Genomic DNA, 20,303 nt, shown 5'->3' with positions numbered 1-20,303 from the left:
GATATTTTTAATGCACTGCGTCAGCGCTGCTAGCGCAAGTCGCTCTACCTGGGCTGGGAGACTCATTCCCTGCTGCACTGTAGACAGACCCTTAAAGATCCCGGTTGGCCCAGAAAGCTTCAAGCTCTGAGATGGGCATGATGGCTCCCAGTGGCTGGAGGAGGCCAGTCATAGCCAGCGTGGGCTAGCTAGATGTGGAGGAAAGATGAACTGATACAGTGGGACCTGGCTGTTGTTGCTTCGCACAGCAGGGGACCCAATCTTGGGGCCCCTATGTACTGCTGTGATATACAAAAAGAAGCTGAAATTCATAGAGCTTCCTTTTCCCTAAGTTGAGGCTAGCTGACATACAGAAGAGTGGGGCCCGCCAAGCAAAATAGAATTATATTCATAAATCATTTTCAGCAAAGACTTGTTTGTCATTTTGAGGACTTAAAAAAGGCACCCGATTTAGTGACCTCTCTGCTTATTATTCATGTTGCACTTACGTAGGGTTTTAAAATAATTGCTAAAAAGTAAGTATTTGTTTTGGGAAATATTTATTTTCAGAAATACAATGTGAGCCTCCTGGCATGCTGCCGGCTTAATACAGATATTCTTTGTAGGTTGGTACAGATGGCACAGGAAGTCGATAATGGTTGGTTACACATGGTTTTGTATGCTGTTCACAATAGCCAGCTCAAGATGAAACTACTCAGTTATTGCTTTCGTTATCAGGACATTGTACATCAGATTTCAGCCAGGAATACATACAGCTGAGTTATAAAGAACTGAGCTTTTTACTTATGATAACAAAAGTGCATAGAGACAATTAAACAGCTACTGAGGCCATATGGAAAACTTGGAAAAAATAATCAGTTTGGAAACAATTCTGCGCTTGTAAGCTATGGCGTCCTATTTTACAAGAGTTAAATCAAAACTGAATGTGTAAATTATGCTCTAATTCAAGTTATGCTCTGGGAATTGTATCAGGGAAGTTCTCTGGTCTGTGTTACATAGGAGGTCATACTAGATGATCACGGTGGTTCAGGCTTTTCAATCTCAATCTACAAGGCAACAGATACTTGCATAAAAACAGGTGGCAAAGTCCTGCCCCCAGATGATCACTACATTGACATCAATAGGGTTACATGTTGGTAAATGGAAGCAGAATTTTTGAAAGAATCCAGCCGGTACTGCTGCTTATTCTCCATCTGACATCATGATCTTTTGTGACATCACAATAGTTTCCTAAGCAACGGCAAGGACCCAATCAGAGTTATAGAGTTGTAGGCCAGAAGGGACCACCAGATCATCCAGTCTGACCTCCTGTGTCTCACAGGCCATCAATACCACCCAATACCCTCACTCTAAGCCCGACAACTAAAATTAGACCCCAGTATTACAGCCCACATCCGGCACTTCTTACCCACGCCAAACTGCCACCGAAGCCAATGGAAGCGGTGTCCAAGTAAAGAGTGCCAGTCTGGGTGCTGCCAGGTGGAGCCATAGGTGCTGGAACTATGGGGTGCGCTCCACCCCCTGGCTTGAAGTGGTTTCCATCATATACAGGGTTTACAGTTTGGTTCAATGTCTCTCAGCACCCACACTACAAATTGTTCCAGTACTCCTGGGTACAGCAGATTAACTGTCTTTGAAACCAAGGCGATAGTCTCACCCCAACATCCTCACCAATAGGCCGAAGAGAAAACATTTCAAACAAATATTTTGCAGTGTTGAGATCAAATTAGGCCACTAGGCAGAAAAATGGGCTCCTTGCATCGGCTCCCTTTAGCTCATAAAAACCCAAAGCAGAGGGGACTTAATTCTCCATTTGCAGACAGATTTAGTTAATTGACTGAGAGCAAGCAATTCCAGAATATTGGGTGGGTGGGGGATTTAGAGAATTCCACAGCCCTCCAAACTAAGGGAACAAGGGAGTAGAATTTAAAGCCCAGGGTCCTGTCACAGCGATTTGTCTGGTGTATTCTCTAAGGAACTTTTATTTTTCAAGGGACTTTTTGTTAAGCTGAGGGCAGATCCTGCCACTATTTTATGAAAGGTAGCACAGCCCCTTGGCTTAAGGGGAAAAGCTAGTTGCTTCTAGTGGAGTGCATGATCTCCCTTGATTTTGCAATGAGACCATCATTATTAGAGAGGCAAGGTCGGCACGGTGTTTATTGGATTGCCTCACCTACCTTTGTTTCAGCGAGACCCTGGGACCAACATGGCTACTACACTGCAATCAGTCATTCTTGTTGCTCATACTGGCGTAGCGCCTAGAGCAGTGGTATCTAGCCAGAGGGCTGAACATTTTATTTCAAGAAGGTGAAGGAGCCACAATCAATACTTTGGGGCAGATTCTTTGCAATGCTCTGCTCCCTTTGAACCACCGCAGCATGGAAAGTGAGTGGAAACCACCCACAGGTCTCTTGCTGAGCGGTTCTCCTGGCATTGGGAAGTCTCGAGTGCATGAAGAACCTGCATAGCCAGCCCCTATATCTTCTTCTCCCCAGTGGGCATGTTAGGGATGGATGGAAAGCAGGATGTTAAAGCTAGCTGCATGCTCTGAGAGGATCCTATCAGACCTGACTTGCAATGGGCACGGCTGGTGGATCAGTGTGGATCCAGTTGCTAAGTCCACCTGTGGAGGAGGGGAGGACACAGTAGCCTCTGGGCTACTGTGACCCCCAAGGACTCCCCTGAGCACAGCCCATTGCACAGAGATCAGGATTTGGGTCTTTGCCTCCTCTTCAGCAGCTACAGTGTAGAGGAGAGAAGGTGGAGATGACCATTTTCAAAGTCCAAGTGTACAGAGAACAAGTGCAGGTTAGTATGGCATACGGTGGTGAGGAGGTTAGTCCAGCACTCTCTGGTTCCCAAAGATGGATTCAGTGACTCTTGCAAAGCTCCTATTTGTAGCGTTCTCACCTCTAACATTACCGTGACACCTCCAGCCCGGGCGGCTTTGAGCAGGAAGCAAACAATAAGCCATGGAGAGCAAGCACGATAGTGATGCAAAGCAAAGGCCAGTTTAACATTACGGCTCTTCTCACTCTGCAGCTGCACAGTGGCCTTGGAGCCCGACACATGGATACTTAAAAATAAGCACAAATGGCAGCAATAAGAACGAACAGGCCCATTATTTTAATGCACAGAGAGGAGACCAGGCAGGTGTCGTTCTCAGAGTGGGTTTTCAGAGCCCGAGTTTTTGTGGCCTTTAAGATGCGTTGTCTCTGGGTCAGGATGCTCTTCCTAGCACCATCCCACTTCCCCGGTCCAGTCAGACGGAACTGGGCTGGTGTGCACGGGCCGAAGAGCACTTCCAGGGCCAGCTTTGGATCCGTCAGGAAGAGAAACAGCAGGTTGGGTTTCACGCTCAATAGGGACGCGAGTTCATCCACATGATCGATGTACTGCACCTGCAGGGTAATGTGCTGGCTCGGAATGTACCTTGGGACAAAGGAGAAAAGCCATATGGACCGGAATCGGTTTGAGGCTGAATGTTTACTCAGACATGTCTGAGACTACTAGGATGAGATCCAGCTCTGACCTTCCCCAGAGATAAAGATGTTGAGATCTGTGGGTTATTGAAAACTATGATCTACTATTTTAAATTTCAGGGGTCATTGGGGCATTTCCTGGTCCTGCTTGCAAGTAGGGAGTTCTGAGGGAAGTAAGTGATCAGAATTAGTCTGTAAAGAGCCAGACTAGAACAAGGTGGGTGAGTTGAGCCTCTCTGCCTTTGGGAGCAGCCTGCTTTGTCTCGCTCTGCTTTTGGTTTCATGTGTTATGGTCCTAGATTTTTAAAAATAAAGCTTTGTTACATTGCTACCTTCCAGCAAGAATATTTGATGTTTTTATCTAACTTCTCTGTGTGCTGTGAAACTTAACAAGATCCAGAACTGATTTGGCTCTTCTCTAGTTCCAATCAAAATAATCAAACAAACATTCTGCAAGCATCATCTTGCACCTGACTGGATGCATTATGGGCTTGATCCAAAGCCCACTGAAATTAATGGAAATATACACACACACTGACTTCAATGAGCTTTGGATCAAAACCTATACTACAGGAAATCTCAGTCAATGAGCCTTTACAGAGACATGTAGCTCATCAATCCTAAAAGACACCAACCAGCCACTTGTTTCAGTTGGTGAGCTCATGTACACTTGCCATGCTGTTCGTCACTCTGTGTAGCTTCTCTGAGCAGGCATGGTATTAAACATGAATCCTTTGCAGGATCAGGTCCTAACTGACTATGCAATGGAAGCAGTGAAACTGACAGACATATCATGATGTGAAATGCAAAAACCGAAGAACAAACTAGTTTTCTCTCCTTTCTTTCAGCCACTGCTCTGAGGTGTTACATGTAAGAGTGGTTATAAATACATGGCTAGATATGTTATTTTCGAGTTAATTGGGTTCCTTTAATTGAAGACAATCAAATCCTTAGCAAAAACAGAACTAAACAGTTGAGTTACTTAGAACAACCAACTTCTAAACAAGTAGTCACCGATAGAGCAGGCATCTTCCAGCATACTTCACGTAAGCAAGGCCTAATCTGTTATCCTTTCTAAAATAAACACATTGGTCCATACTTACACCTCCTGGAAAGGGTGAGACTCCATTGACCTTTAATTGCTTCTCAATTTACAGGTAAGGAGGCAAAATAGGACTGCCCCAGTTCACGTCTGGGCAGGACCCCTAAGTTGATACCCCTATTGTTGTGAAAAGTGCCATGTGATTTTAACAACTACAGATGGGCAGGACCTCAGCTTTACATCTCAGCCCAAATGTGGATGTCACAAAGCCATAATAACTAGTAAGCCGTTAACTAAGTAACTAGCAAGAAAGACCAAACTGCCCACTCCTACTGCTGAGCATTTTCTTTTTAATGAGCTTGGTTATCTAATGTAGTTATGAGGAGGAGGGAAAAGCTACTTTGTTAAACCTCGGGACGCTTGCCTTTCCAGCCCACTGAATGGATAGGAGAAAGTGTTGCTTGTTTGAGAGTTGTGCGATAGCCGTATACAAGTGAATAGTAGGGCTGGCAATAAAACAAAATTTCCTTCTTACGAAAAAGAAATCAGAGCTTTCAACATTTGTTTGTGTTCTGCAATAGAATGAAAAACTAGTCCTTTCTATAGGTTTTACAAAAAAATGAGAACTCTCATTCCCCACCCAGAATAGCAAGTAGCTCAGTGGTGAGAACACTTGCTTGGAATGTGGGAGATTCGATTCAGATCTCTGGATGGAGAATAATACTGATGGGGAAACAATACCTCAGTGAAATGAGTGAAAATGGTGAGGTATTTGCTGATTTTGTGGAATGAATGATCTGCTTGTTGGAGGAACTATTTTCCCTCTCCTTACTAGTCATAGGATAACTTGTTAAACAGATCTCATTACAGTTCCATACAAATGGGGAAGAGCTTTAGAGGATGTTATAGCAGGCATGAAGCAGCAATGGGAATGGACCGTGCATCATTGATAGCTAACTGGAGAATAAAAAAGTGACAAAAAAAGAGAACCAAACAGAGATGCCCACTTGTAACATCACTCATTTGAAACCGACGGCAGTACAAAGTTTAGATTTGTGCTAGCAAACAGATACTAGGCACTTGAAAATGAAGATGACGGAACAGTAGAAGGCAAATGGGAACATGTAAAGGAAACCTTCGCCAAAACCAGGATTCAGGAAGAAACTCTACAACGAATCGCTGTCTGAGGAGACATGGCAGAAAATAAAAGAAAGATGTCAAATTAAACTAAATCAAGCAAGAACAAGAATACAGAAACAGCAACTTCGGGAGGAACATGCCATGAAGAACAAAGAAATCAAAAAGAGTGCCAAGAAAGACAAACGAGATTTTAGAGACAAAATGGCAACAGTGGCACAAAATAACATGCAGACACTGTACGATATCACTAGACCAGTGGTTCTCAAACTTTTTTTTCCACTGACCACTTGAAAATTGTTGAGGGTCTCGGCAGACCACTTAATGATCTTTCCAAATGTTTGTACCGTTAGCTAACTATTGTAAAACGCTTTGGATAAAAGTGCTATATAAAAAAACCTTAATAATAATTAATAAAAATTTAATAAAAAATATTTTTTTGTTCTACAAATAAAAGCACAAACTCATATTTTAATATCAGTAGTCTTACCTTTCTAATGCGATGGATGTGCCCTCTCTCCCCTGCCACAGCAGCCCCCGAGCTGGGGCTGGGAAGGAGGGGGGTTTCTCCCCCACCACAGCAGCCACAGAGCTGAGGCTGGGAAGGAGGGCCGTCTCTCCCAGGCAGCTACAGCCCTGGAGCTGGGGAAAGTTGCCTCTTTCTCTGGCCGCTGCAGCCCTGCACATCTCAAATTCCCCCCACCTCCTCTTCTCACACCACTGCCCCATCCCACCTACCCCGTATTCCCCCTAAGGCCACCACCTTACCTTACATGTACGTCTTCTCCAGGATCCAGGCATCTAATTAGTGGAGCCACGTCTGCGCGGCTCCACTAATTAGGTGGGTGGCCCTTCATTGTCCCGTGTGCAGCCTCCCAGGCACACACCTTAGAGGGAACTATCCGTAGACCACCTGAAAGGAGCTTGAGGACCACTGGTGGTCCACGGACCACAGTTTGAGAATCTCTGCACTAGACATTGTCAGTCAGAAAAACAGATACCAACTAACTAGTCCAAGACAGTGAGGGTAACTTAACCACGAACAGTAGAACAATTCAATATATGGAGGTGGTACTTAGGTGAATTACTGAATGGCGAGCCAGTGGTTAACCCCACAGATGTAGAGGAACATCTGAATTAGGACTTATCACTAGAATAGAATCATAGAATCATAGGACTGGAAGGGACCTTGAGCGGTCATATAATCCACTCCCTTGCACTCATGGCAGGACTAAGTATTATCTAGACCATCCCTGACAGATGTTTATCTAACCTCCTCTTAAAAATCTCCCATGATGGAGATTCCACAACCTCCCTGGGCAATTTATTCCAGTGCTTAACTACCCTGACAATTAGGTTAGAAGTATAGACAGCAGACAATTGGTTAAAAAGTGGAAAGGCACTAGGTCCAGACAAAATCCCAGCAGGGGTCTTTAAGGCAGATTTAAAGAATACTCTAGACATTTTGATAGGCTCTTATAAAAGATATGGGAAGAAGAAAAATTACCAAAATGAGTGGGAAAGTGATCATATAGTCAAGTTGCCAAAGAAAGGCGACCTCAGTCAGTCAAAAAACTGGAGAGACATTCAGCTGCTGTCCAACCCAAATAAATACTTACATTCATTATCCAAGACAGACTAAAGAAAGCAATAGAGTCAGGGCTATGACAACAGGCAGGGTTCGGACAGGAGAAATCACGCATAGATCGAATAGTAATCCTATGGCTCATCATACAACTGTTGATTGAATGGTAGTCACCACTCTATGTGAGTTTAATAGATTTCCAAAAAGTCTTTGACACAGTGGACAGAACATCTTTGAGAAGTTGCTATGCCACTATGGAGTCCCCCAGCAAATTGTGAATATCAGTGCTTCTATGAAAATACGACATGTCAGGTAATATACAACAGCAAATTGGCCAAGCCATTCAAAGTAACTGCCAGCATTAGACAAGGATGTCTTATGTCACCCATGATCTTGCTACTGATAACAGATTGGGTAGTAAGAAAGAAAACAGAACCACCAATGGATACACTATGGACTTTCTCCTAGAACCTACAAGACCTCAATTTTTGCAGGCAATATCAACCTGTGATCCCATGTCCACAGAGATATGTAAGCTTAAACACATGCTCTTCGGCCTATGTGTAGTTAGTAGGACTGAAAATCAACACAGAGAAAATGAAAATCACAAGAATCAATACACAACAGAAATGGCACTTTCTGGGATTGAGAGGGGATGTCTGACACTTCATGTATCTTGGCAGCATTGTACGCAAAACAGGTGGAACAGATAAGGACATTAAACCATTAACCTAAAACAGCAAAAGCCAGTCATGCCTTCGCAACTCTAAAGCCAATCTGAAGAAATAGAAACCTTGCCCTCGGAACTAAACTCTGAATATTTAACACCACTGTAAAGCCTGTCTTAGTCTATTGTGCTGAAACTTGGAGACTTATCACGACCCTACTAGCTAAACTCCAAATATTTATAAACAGCTGCCTTAAACAAATCCTTAATATCAGATGGCCAGAAAAAAAATTAACAAATGAAGAGTTTTGGAGGAGGATGAAACAGACTGATAGGACAGAAAATTATGTTACAAAATGGAGCTAGTTAGGACACATATGGGGAAAGGACTGAATAAAATAACAAGATAGGCACTGGACTGAGATCTCCAGACAAGAAGCAAAGAGATATCCAATTGCAACTTGGAAACATACAACAGGAGCAGAACTGAAAGTCATTAAAATGACAGAGGAAGACACTAAGACTGCAGAAGGAGATTGCCAAAGATGGAAGGCAGTGGTGAAGGCCCTATGTTCCGCATGGAATAAAGAGGTTATGGTAAGCCATGTTCAACTCCCTGTTCCAAATCAGACAGGGCAGGTGTTTGAATCTGAGTCTCCTGCATCTCAGGTTAGGAGATCACAGGGCTATTGGCTATTCTGGGCTCTCTTCACTGTAAGTGCCATCCTGGAGCTGAGAAAACTTCCTGATGAACTTTTCATTGAAACTGCTACATTTTGGGGAAGTTTCAGTTTTGATTAATCTGAATTTTCCGATGAAAATCTGTTTTGTCGAAATATTTCTGGCCAACTCTAGTAAATAGTCAGTTAATAGGTGAGGTGCCACTAGGTGGCGCTCAAGAATATGTAGCATAGCTCTTTTGTTTTATAGGCTCAATAAAACATACTGAGCACTGGAAATGGCTTCCTCCGTGCATCTCTGTATATCAGCACTTAATGCTTAACAGATTGGGCCTGATTTTCTTCTCATTTTCTTTGGTGTGAATCAGGAGTAACGCCATTGAGGTCAATGGACTGACACTGGAGTAAAAGCAGCGTAAGCAAGATGAGAATCAGGCTCTAAACCTCTATCAACCAGTCTCTGGGCCCTGAGTCCTCAGAAGATTAACATACGCCACCACAGCATATCCAAATTTCCTTCCTGGGGCACACAGAAGTAGAGATCTGGGTATCTTCCTCCTCCTCCTTTTTTTCCTAGTGTATGACCAAGCTGAAGCAAATTTTTATTTGTTTGGCACTTGATAGCTAATAATAGCACCAGTCAGTCATGGGCAATACAAAACCCAAATTCTGACACTGTGCGGCAGTTGTAGGGATTCTGCACAGGTGCTGGAAAAGAGCAGCACTAGTGAGAGACACACAATACGCCTGGGCTGGTCCATCTGTAGGGATTGAACCAGGGAACCTAAACCAAAAGGCTCTACTACTTGAATCAAAGGACCGCATGCCTTAGCTTGTAGGTAGGAAGAAACTCAAACCTCTTTAGACAGTCCAGCCACTAGGAGGAGGCAGAGATACACGGATGCATTACACAAAGAAGCAACGGTTGCCTTGGTCCCCACTGCTCACCATGATCAACATTTTATCATTCTATATAATAGTCTCCTACCGTTTCTCATTCTCCTTTATCTTCTTGGCAATGTCGGCCATCATGTCATCTAGTGAAGGTAACTTAAGCAGACCTGAGAAAGCAGAATATTTTGCATTTAGACAGGGTGATTCTTTCTGGATCTCCAAGCATTTTACAACCTCTGATAAGGGACACTTCACAACACCATTGTGTCTATTTTTACTTGCCCTTTACAGATGGGTAAGATGAAGTGGAGAGCAGTTAAGTGACTTTCTCAAGGTCACACATTGAAGCAGTGGCACAGTTGTCCTTAAACTGAGCTTCCTATAACCTGAACAGGGAGATGAACCAGAGATTCCATGGTGTTGACAAGGAACCATGCTATCGCTCATCTATTTTATATGCTCAGCTACTAGGGTGATGGGTGGAAGCACAAAAATATAAGCAAGACAGACAGGTGGAGCTGGGGAAAAAAGCCAGGGATCCCGACTTCCACTGTACTGCTCTGGTCACAAGACCACACTCAAGGCCAGCTCCAGGCACCAGGCACCCAAGCACATGCTTGGGGCGGCACCTGGTAAGGGGCAGCGGGGGGAGCGCGGCGCGGCATTCTGCGGGGAGGGTGGGGTGCTCCGGCGGCGTGGCAGTCAGCGGGGGGCGGGCTCTGGCGGCGCGGGGGGGCGTTCCGGCGGCGCTCGGCGGGGGGCGGGGGTGGGCTCCGGCGGCGCTCGGCGGGGGGCGGGCAGCGCAGGGCTCGGCGCTCGGGGGGGGTGTTCTGGTGGCGCTCAGCACGGGGGGGGGGCGGGCTCCGGCATGCGGTGCTCGGCGGGGGGGCGGCGCGGGCGCGGCGCTGGAGGTGGGTTCCGGCGGCGCTCGGCAGGGGCGGGCTCCAGCAGCGCGGCGCTCGGGGGGGGGGGTCCGGCGGCACTCGGCGCAGGGGGGGGGCGGGCTCCGGCGCTTGGCGGGGGGGGTGGCGCGGGGGGGGCGGCGCTCTGGTGGGGGTCTGGCGGCGCTCGGTGGGGGGGGCGGCGTGGCGCTCGGCTGGGGGCTCGGGGGGCGGCGCTTTTTTTTGCTGCTTGGGGCAGCAAAAAAGCTAGAGCCGGCCCTGACCACACTTCCCTTCTAATAGGGCAGCACTGAACAAGAAACCTTCCCTCACTTCACAAGACTGGGAAACTTTTTGTTTGTTCCCTTCTTTTTGCCACATAGTTCAGCTCAGGTGCATCATCTGCTTTATAATGCGGTTCCTTTGTTAAGTTTTGAAACTGCCAATGCAGGGGCAGATGGCAAGTGGCTTATCTTTGCCCTGTTTGGGAGCTGCTGAGACCCTAGCGACCCTGCGTCAGTTGCTTTAGCAGAGTGCACAAATCCCCAGGGTATAAAAACAGCCTGGCCGTGCCTCCTCTTGCCCCCGTTGTGCTCAGAGCCTGCCAGGATAGTAGCTTAGCTACAGCCCCATCTTCCTATCCAGTTCAGATGGTTCTCCTAGGCTAGAGAGTGGCCTGCTAAGTATATGGCTTGTAGCTGGTATTTATTAAGCTGACGTGATATATCCAGATTGCTCGAATCTCAACTTTAAATAAAATAAGTTTCTAACCCTTGTGACTGTCGTAATCCGAATATAACCAGTGCAGCGATATCTGCAGCCAGCCTGAAACAATGACTCAGAGGGGTAAACTCCCCTGTTAATCACCTTGTCATGCCAGTTATAAAACCCAACGATGACCCTTCAAAGTCAACATTAACTATTGCATGGCCACTCATCTGAGGAAATGGAAGGGGCAAAAGGCAGTGAGAAGCCAAGCAGGGTGGGAATTGAGATTCGCACCAGGAAAGGACATGCAGAGGGAAGAACAGAAGAGAGACATGAAAGGGAGAGAAATAGCTAATGGAGGATGAGGCAGGAAGAGAAACAAGGAGCAGGAGTAGCTGTGGCCTACCAGGAAGTAGATTGACCGAGTGATGAACATGGCAATAAGGCACTGAGCATATAACTGAACATTAAGTTCGTAAGTAAAGGCTATATTTACCCCTCACTGGTATCTGTAACAACAATAGTCACTCTTACGCAGCACTTTTCATCGTTACATTTTGCAAAGGGGGAAACTTCGCACCAGAGAGATGAAATGATGTGCCCCAGGTCACTGACTGGGCTGGGATAGAACCCAGCATTCCTGAGTCCCCGGCCTCCACTCTAGCCACTAGGCCACACTGCCTCTCTTGATTTGATACCCTGGCCCATGGGGAACTATCAAGCATGGATTTCAGCCTTCTCCTTCAAATCAGCCTCGCACCCCTGCTTAGCTCTTGTATTAGGTCTATGCCAGTCTATATAGTTCTCAGACTGGGCTCGTCACCGTAAGTATGGGAGATGCTGAGAAATGTATGGAATGCTGCTGGGAAGTGTTAGCAGAGTGGCAAGCGGAGAACCTCTTGTGCTCATTTTTCTTACCCTTAAAGACCCTGGTGGCCCAGCGAGCTTGAAGCTCCGCAATGGGCATGATGGCCCCCAGTGGCTGGAGGAGGCCGATGATAGCCAGCGTGGGCTTCTCCAGGTGTGGAGGGAAGACGAACTTATACAGAGGGACACGGTTGTTGTTGACTCTGAGGACGTTCTCCTCCAAGAAGGGGAAGGAGAAGTTGTATCCTGTGGCAAAGAGCACGACATCGATGTTCTCCTCCCGGCTCCCGTCCACAAAAATCACAGCCGTGTCGGTGAACTCCTTCACGTTGGGCTTCATCAGCACCCGGCCAGAAACAATGGCATTGGGCAGGTCGTCCCCCACGATCGGGTACTTGCTGAGAAACCTGTAAGGTCAGGAAGGAGGAGAGAACTGAGCGTGAATAGGCTGTGCTGGGTTAGAACGGTGGAGACTCAAGAGAAGGTACGATTGCAGTGTGAGTAGCTATACCTGTCCTAGCTTTAATCTAGTGGTATGTCTATGCTGCAGTTGAGATGTGTGACTGCAGCACATGTAGAGATACCTGAGCTAGTTTTGCTGCAGCAAGCTCGAAGCTCACTAATGTAATAATACCGGGGATAGCTTCAGCAATGCGGGGTAACGGTACGGGCAACCTGCTCAAGTATGTACCTGGGGTCCTGGGGTGGGGATTGTACTCAGAAGACTAACTCCTTCACTGCCCCTACTGCCATGGCAACATTGCTATTGCTGCCTGTCCTTTTGCCACATTCTTCCCTTCCATTGCTTGCGATGATCTAGCTAGAGCAAAGCTAGCTCAGATCTGCCCACCTGAGCTGCAGTCACACCTCCCAATGGCAGTGTAGACATAGCATGAGTAACAATAGCAGTGAAAGCAGGGTGGCACAGGATTGCACCCTTACTTACCTTGGATGCTTACTCAGGTTGGTAGCCAGCCTGTCCTGAAGCCTTTTCTGCCATATCTTCACTACCGTTGTTACACCTGCCTGCTAGATTAAAGCCAGTGTAGGTATGCCTACCTGGGCTATAGCCACATCTGCGCTTTCAATGTAGGCATTTGCTAAGGCTAAAATGGTCAAAGATACCTAGATTTATTAGGCACCCTGTCGCAGGGGGCAGCTGTCCCTGAGCACCGTCTGCTGGTTGACTATTTTAGCACAGAAAGCACCCATGTGTAAGTTTATTTACTAGTCTTCCAAATAACTGTCCACAATCTTCAAGCAAACCTTAATGTCCCACTTCTCTGCACCAAGTTCTTCAGGGACTCAACTCCCTCTTCCTGGGCAAAGACCCGCATTGCTCCTTTGCCAGTGAAAGTCAACTAAAATGATAGCTCCCATCCCAGGGTAATCGCAGTCTTTCCCAGTCCTTATCTGCCCCTCCTTGGCACTACCTTCTTTCCAACGGGTTCCAAGCAGCTTCCTCCTGCTACTTCCGGTTCTTTATTTCTGGAGACACAAGCCGTGGGCCACTCCCAGGAGCCCGGCCTTGCCCCAGGGCCTATCCTAGCCCCTTTCTGGAGCTGCCCATTTGCCGCATTCTTCCCCTCCCTGCAGCTTTCTTCTTGCTCTTAACTCCGGCGTCACCCTGCCCCTCATTAGGGCCCAGCCTCAGTTGTCAGGGGAGTGGACCCACTTCACTTACAAGGGCTGGCCACCCCGTGCCACACCCTGTGCCAAGGGGGTAGAGTGCCTAACCCTGGGGGTCTTCTCTGCTCAAGTTCTTGTAGACATGATAGTTGTCTAGTGCTTAGTCAGGGCCGGCTCCAGGCACCAGCCGAGCAAGCTGGTGCTTGGGGCGGCAGCTTGTAGGAGGCGGCATTCTACCCAATCCTAGGGCAGCATGGCCGCTTTTTGTTGTTGTTGTTGTTCCGCTCCGGCCGCCCTGTAGGGGGCAGCGGCATGGAGGACGGGAGCGCCCTGCAGCAAGCCCGGCAGGGCAGCCTGCGTCTTTCCCTCCCAGCCGACCGGAGTGGTGTGGAGCCCTCCCGGCAGGGGGCACGGCGGGAGGGCCGCGTGGCAGCGCCCCTCTGAAGCCCTGGCTGCCCCCTTCTCACTCTCCCCCCGCTCCCTCCCCTCCCCCCTGGGGCACATCTGCAGGGCAGGGAGTCCCCCTGCACCCTGGCTCCAGCCACGCTGCAGGGTTTTTTTTTTTTTTTTTTTTGCTTGGGGCGGCCAGAAAGCCAGAGCTGTCCCTGTGCTTAGTGCAGGGAATTTAGAGAGAGGACTCCTGATTTCTGCTCCTGGCTTGACCAGTGACCTTGGGCAAGCAACTTAAAAGTCTGTGAGGGACAGACTTGAGTTCAGTCCTGGATCTTGAGTCTGTGAGCATTACCATCCTGGGCTGTGGATCTCCACCCTGTGGGCATCATTTTACCAGCCTCTGAAATGGGAACATCACCACTCACTTCCCTCACAGGAGGTTTGTGAGGCCTCATTCAACCACGCCCAGTACAAGTCCAAGACACTATGCACATGCTCACATGACCAGTCCCTCCCACTGCTGAGGCGACACTCTATTTTTAGCATGGTAATTTGATCAGAGCTAGCGCGGGTACATCTACTTGAGCTGGGAATTACCTCCCCAGCTTGAAGTGCAAAGTCACATGTTACAGTGTCACCAGCTCTCATGATTTTATTGCAAGTCTCATGATATTAGAGGTTTTTCTACAAGCCCCAGCTGCAGGAGTTAAGTGATCAGGCGGGAACCTCAGTTTTCCTTAAGAAAAAGTACGTCTCTAGCCCTGATGGTTGTGAGGAAAAGCTGGAAAACATGACCCAACTGCATCCTAAAGCCTAAAATTCCATTGACTTTCAGTGAGACTTTGGCTCTAAAATGCCTAAATCATTTTTGAAAATAGGACTTAAGAAACTAAGTTACTTAGGATTTTTGGAAAATTTTACCCATAAAATGCCCATGACTGTGAGAGTCCTGAAATAGAGGCGTTACCTGAATTTAGGTTTCAGTCCATAGTTTTCATGGTTAAACCTGGCATTCAGCTTGTTCTCCCCCCAGCGGTTCATCAGGTACAAAGGGATGATGTGGCGCAGCATATTTTTAAAGCGTGTGAAGTGTACCACGTCGAGGGGGAAGCCGTTGTCAGAGACGCGATTCACCACCCAGGCGCCCGTCCTGGTGCTGAGAAATACCTGCCGGAAGAGATGCAGAAATGCAACAGGTCAGGGCTTTTGCTCTTTGTTCTGTGCCTGTACCTGTCTGCTTGCGAGGTGCAGGCTACTTGGGGTTAGTTTAATTGCTAAGCAAGTAGTATCATTTGGGGATATCACAGTGGGATGGCTTGGCCTCTCTTTGTAGGTGAATAAAAATGAATATGTTTTACTTAAAAAAAGACAAAATGGATCCAATCCTACAATCCTTCCTCAGGCAAAAATCCCACTGAATTAATTTATCATCATCATTTGTATTCCAGTGCTGCCTTGGGGCCCAACTCAAGGATCTGGGCTCTCTTGCACGAGGTACTGTACAAACAAAGGTGATGAAGACAGTTTTCACTCCAGAGAGCTTGCAGTTTAGAACGAGGACAACACATGACCAGTGAATGAAAGAGACATGTGGAAAGGGGGGGAGGTGGGATAAGGTAACAGTAAGATGAACAGGTTTTGCGTATCAGACGGTAATTTCTGCTTGCCACTTGCTAAGGGAAAACTCTCGTTGAGATGGCTAAATAAAGATTAGGAAACTGCAGGATTGGGGCCCATTTTAAAAGACTAAGGACAAAATTCTTCTCAGATTCACCCAGTAATTCTCACCATGGATTTCCTACAAAATGAGGGTGAGCAGAGCAGCAGAGAAGAGATCCGCTGAGTTGACCCAACAGTAGTAGTTTGCTCCAATTTGTTACTCCCCCTTTTAAGTGTGGCTGTAACTGATTGAGTTTTCCCAGATAAATGCTTAGCAATTCCTTAGGATCTATGCTTCCCCTTCCCAGTCTGGGGGAACCCCAGTGAATGTCTGTGGTAGTTCTGGGAATCAAACAAGTGGACAATAAGCCATGCTGAATATCTGAAATCACTTCAGTTTAAGACACTGCCCCTTTTCTTTTATTTACAGCTTCCTGGACACAAATTGCATTCCAAAGACCTTAAGAGGTCATTTGGTATCCTACAGTGATGGTCCAAAACACTGCCTCTTACAGTAGACCCTGATCCGAAGCTCATTGAAATCAGTGGGAGCCTTTCCACTGACTTCAATGGGACTCAGATTGGGTCCAAGCTGTGTTACGCTCTAAAGTGACTTTAAGGCTAAGATGTATTTGTAAAGTAAGATCAGTTACAATTTCTGCCTTCTTACCATTTGCATGGCAGTGGGTCCATACTGAGTTGCATGCACTGTTAGCATGGGGCTGGGATGGGCACACGTGATGTACATCAGGAATAAATTTAGCTCTACAGCTTGCAATTATATTATTGGGCCATTACTGTCAGTACTGTCCTTACATGCTGCAAGATGAAGACTCAGTGTGAATGGAACCTGTGCAGTCATATCAGAGGCAGAATAGGAAGAAAAATCTTCAGCAGAGACTCGGATAAGAACAAGTCTTATTCATAGCCAGTAGCTAAATAAAACAACTCAGCACCATCCAACCTCTGAGGCTGAAATTGCTGGAAGGTGATAGCCAACAATACCTGTTTGGTTGTGTGACTGAGATCCAAACTAATATCTACTCCAGAATTTCCCAAGCCAACCACAACCATTCTCTTGTCCCGAAATTCTTCTGGATACTTGTATTCCCGGCTGTGCATTATTTTTCCTTTAAACTTCTCTACACCTGTAAGGGGAGAAGAAACCAGAAGGTGAAAACTCAGCCAGGAAGTCATTATATAAAAAGGAGCACTTCTACACCTGGCCAAGATGCATCTCCAGTGCCTGGAGACGGTGTGAGAAAGTCCATGGAGAGGCTCTGGATAAGGGAATATCTCCATGCAGGACAACAGTGTCTGTAGGGTCACTACGAAGGTGTGTGTATGATTTTTAGATTCACACACAGCAGGTCTACATGCCCTGAGGGAGGAGAGCATCAGGCCATAACCAAAACTCCTCTCAGACCTAACTATAGCTGGATGTTGCCCAGAGATCTGGGCGCCCAAAACTGTGCTTCTGGTTCAAAGGCTTGGAATCCATCCCACCCCTCCGCCCCCAGCTCCCTCGGCTTCCAGGAGCAGAGGCCTTCTAACTGGATGTTGCTTTTGGGTTAAGGACTCAAAGATTTTTGCCCTTGGCACAAAATGGGACAAGACCTAGGGAAGGACAATATACATGAGCAGGGTGTGCTTCTGCTGACCCTGCCTCCCTCTATAGTTTGACTAGGCTCAAAATGAGGTGAAGATTTCTAACCATCTGAAGAGTGAAGTTCTGGAACAGCCTCCCAAGGGGAGCAATGGGGGCAAAAAACCTAACTGGCTTCAAGACTGAGCTTGATAACTATATGGAGGGGATGATATGATGAGACAGCTTACAATGACATCTGGCCCATTGGTGACTGCCGGTAGCAAAAATCCCCAGCTGCTGGAGATGGGACACTAGATGGGGAGGACTCTGAGTTACTACAGAGAATTCTTTCCCAGGTATCTTCCTGGTGGGTCTTGCCCACATGCTCAGGGTCTAACTAATCACCATATTTGAGGTCGGGATTGACAGAGACCCTGCGGGGGACTCACCTTCCTCTGCAGCGTGGGGCATGGGTCACTTGCAGGTTTAAACTAGTGTAAATGGTGAATTCTCTGTAACTTGAAGTCTTTACGTCATGATTTGAGGGCTTCAGTAACTCAGCCAGAGGCTAGGGGTCTATTACAGGAGTGGGTGGGTGAGGTTTTGTAGCCTGAAATGTGCAAGAGGTCAAACTAGAAGATTATGAATTCCTTTGAAAAGATTCACAAGCTCTAGGGCTGCGTAGCCACCCTTAATAGCCCCCTTATCTGAACCGCTCCAGTCTGTTCATTCCCAGTTAGAGCGGGTCACATCCCAATCACCAAGAGACTTGATACTTAGTATCCCACTGACCTGGGAAGCATTCCAGGGGTAAGTAAGGATCTATGTGGTGGCCAGTGCAAACCAAAATGGCATCGAAGATGGCCGAATTCTGCTTCCCGTCTGTCTCTGTGACAACATCCCACTGGCCAGTGGTGGAAAAATCGGAGCATTTTCTTATACTGAGCACACTTGTCTAGAAGAAAAGCAGACAACCCCTTACTTTTACTTGGCTTTATTTTGTTCCTCTATTCATGCTGAAGTATGCGGTATGAGAAAGCCAAGAAGCCACACACCCAAAGCCAGTCAGGCAAAGGAGAACTGTCTGAATGACAGCTTATGCAGGCGTAGCAGGAGGCATGGAGAAAAGTACAGGGAAACCAGTATACATACTAATATACCAGGAACCAGCCATCACAGTTTTGGGGTAACTGCACCTTTGACACCCTCCTTCACGGTCTGCTCCAGGAATACCCCATGTCACCTCCCTCTGGGCAGAAACCCGTGTTCTTCCTTCTGACCATGAACTTTAGGCTACAGCCCGTCTGCACTTCCCTGTGTTTCTCTCAGCAGGTCTGACTAAAGTCCAGCTCTTGCGCTTTGCTCCCTCTCCACGGGCTATGACCAGCATATGCAGGCAGTTACCAGTAACCGGATAGCTCTTTCAAAGCAGAGTACATTTATTTTAGGATATAAACATTACAGAGTACATATAAAATAACTAAAAGAGCCTAAATGCATATTTAAGCTTGCCAGTTTCTCCATCAGTCCTGGCAGATTCCAGTCCTTCCTATGGGTTTGGTCCCCCCTTTGTACATAAGGTCACATCCGTTTGCTGGATTAAAATAAAGGCTTGTCTATCAAGTCAAGCTGGCCCTCTATCCCAAGCTCTGACTCCTGGCTCTCTTGAGCCTGACTCGAACCAGTGTATGAAAACCATCCAAGCGACTAGTTCTTTGCTGGAGCTATTTACAGCTCCTGGGACTTCATAATTACCCGCCCCCTCCTTGATTCTAGTTCCTGGCCAGATGACAATCCTTGGCTCACAGAGATCTAGATAACATATACAGATAATATTCGGGAAGTTAATACCACAGTCCCCCAAGCTACTGCATGTGGTTGTAAATATCTATCTGAGGGTAATGACAATGTGAGTAATTCAGGACATCAAAGCTAACCACTTGCTCTTGAGGAATAACATCTGTATTCCCTGTCATAAGGTAATATTTAGTGTTTGTTCTGTAACTGTAAATCACCAGACAGGAGAGAACTATTAATGAGACTGAAATACAAGTTTCCAACAGGAGGTGTTATGAGCTGCCCATCAAATGAAGACCCATCAACACCAGACAAACCATTGTGCAACATCAGAGGACAAAAGACTGTGTTAATTACTCTCCCTAATGAAGAGATGTGCAATTGAATTCTTCCCAACAGTTGAATTTGCAACTCAAAACAGAAGAGGGAAGGAATAAAAAGCCCTAACAAGGAGGAACTGTATCTTTTATGCTTCTTGGACTCTGAAGGGCAAGGATTACTACGCATGAGCAAAAGATCCCCAGGCCTGGGTTAGCCCTAATGGACATATCAAGCTTGTTTATCATAAAAGCTTCTATTACTTTTTGAAACTTAAGATTGGAACTCATTTGTGTGTCTATGTTTACCTACTTTAACCTTGTAAATAACTATTTCCTTTTCCTCGTTAATAAATCTTTAGATAGTTTATTATAGGATTGGCTACAAATGTTGGCTTTGGTGTGAGATCGAAGGTGCAACTGATCTGGGGTAAGTGACTGATCCAGGGAGTTACCTGAATATTGTTGTGATTTTTGATGGAAGGTAAAAGGCAAGCTTGCCGAGGTGGCAAGATAGATCGGAGTACCCAAGAGGACTGTCTGTGGCTCTATGTTAAGACTGTTGAAATGCCTGAGGAGTTTACACTTGATACATGGTTGATGAAATCTAAGTATAGAACTCACAGCCAGTTTGGGGTTTGTGCCCTGCTACTTAACAATTGCTCTGAGGTTGGTACTCATGCTCATGAACCACTGCAGGACAACTTAACAGAGGAGCAGGACAGGAAAATCTTTTTGAGTAGCTCTAGATTTGCTATCTATTGCTACTATCCAGCCTTCCAGGAGAGCTGATGTAATTCAGCTTTGCTGAAATATCACCACGCAAGACACTGTTTGGTGACCATGTCACATAATGTCATGTGTGATAATATCGCAGCATCCCATGTAATGTTATCAAATTTATTGGATTAGGGGGAGCAGTTAGCCCACAGAGCTGCACTTGACTTCCATACCTCCAAAGAGATGTAATTTCTTTC

General features: G+C 46.5%; 1 protein-coding gene across 2 annotated transcripts in view; it reads right to left on the bottom strand.

The window, feature by feature from the left end:
• Window positions 1-522: 522 nt before the first annotated feature.
• Window positions 523-20,303, bottom strand: part of LOC101948084 (flavin-containing monooxygenase 5-like) — a 57,611-nt gene continuing 37,830 nt past the window's right edge. For both annotated transcript variants that reach the window (XM_065554643.1, XM_065554644.1), the window contains 6 exons: window positions 18,005-18,167; window positions 16,630-16,772; window positions 14,933-15,132; window positions 11,995-12,350; window positions 9,582-9,654; window positions 523-3,432 (listed from right to left, as the gene is read on the bottom strand). In XM_065554643.1, coding sequence (XP_065410715.1) covers window positions 3,078-3,432; window positions 9,582-9,654; window positions 11,995-12,350; window positions 14,933-15,132; window positions 16,630-16,772; window positions 18,005-18,167 — 1,290 coding nt within the window. In that variant the 3' untranslated portion in view covers window positions 523-3,077. The remainder of the gene's footprint in view (window positions 3,433-9,581; window positions 9,655-11,994; window positions 12,351-14,932; window positions 15,133-16,629; window positions 16,773-18,004; window positions 18,168-20,303) is intronic.

The sequence above is a fragment of the Chrysemys picta genome, chromosome 8 (assembly GCF_011386835.1).
Source record: "Chrysemys picta bellii isolate R12L10 chromosome 8, ASM1138683v2, whole genome shotgun sequence".
Taxonomy (NCBI): domain Eukaryota; kingdom Metazoa; phylum Chordata; order Testudines; family Emydidae; genus Chrysemys; species Chrysemys picta.
The sequence above is the reverse complement of the archived record's forward strand: the minus strand, read 5'-3'. Positions and strand labels throughout refer to the sequence as shown.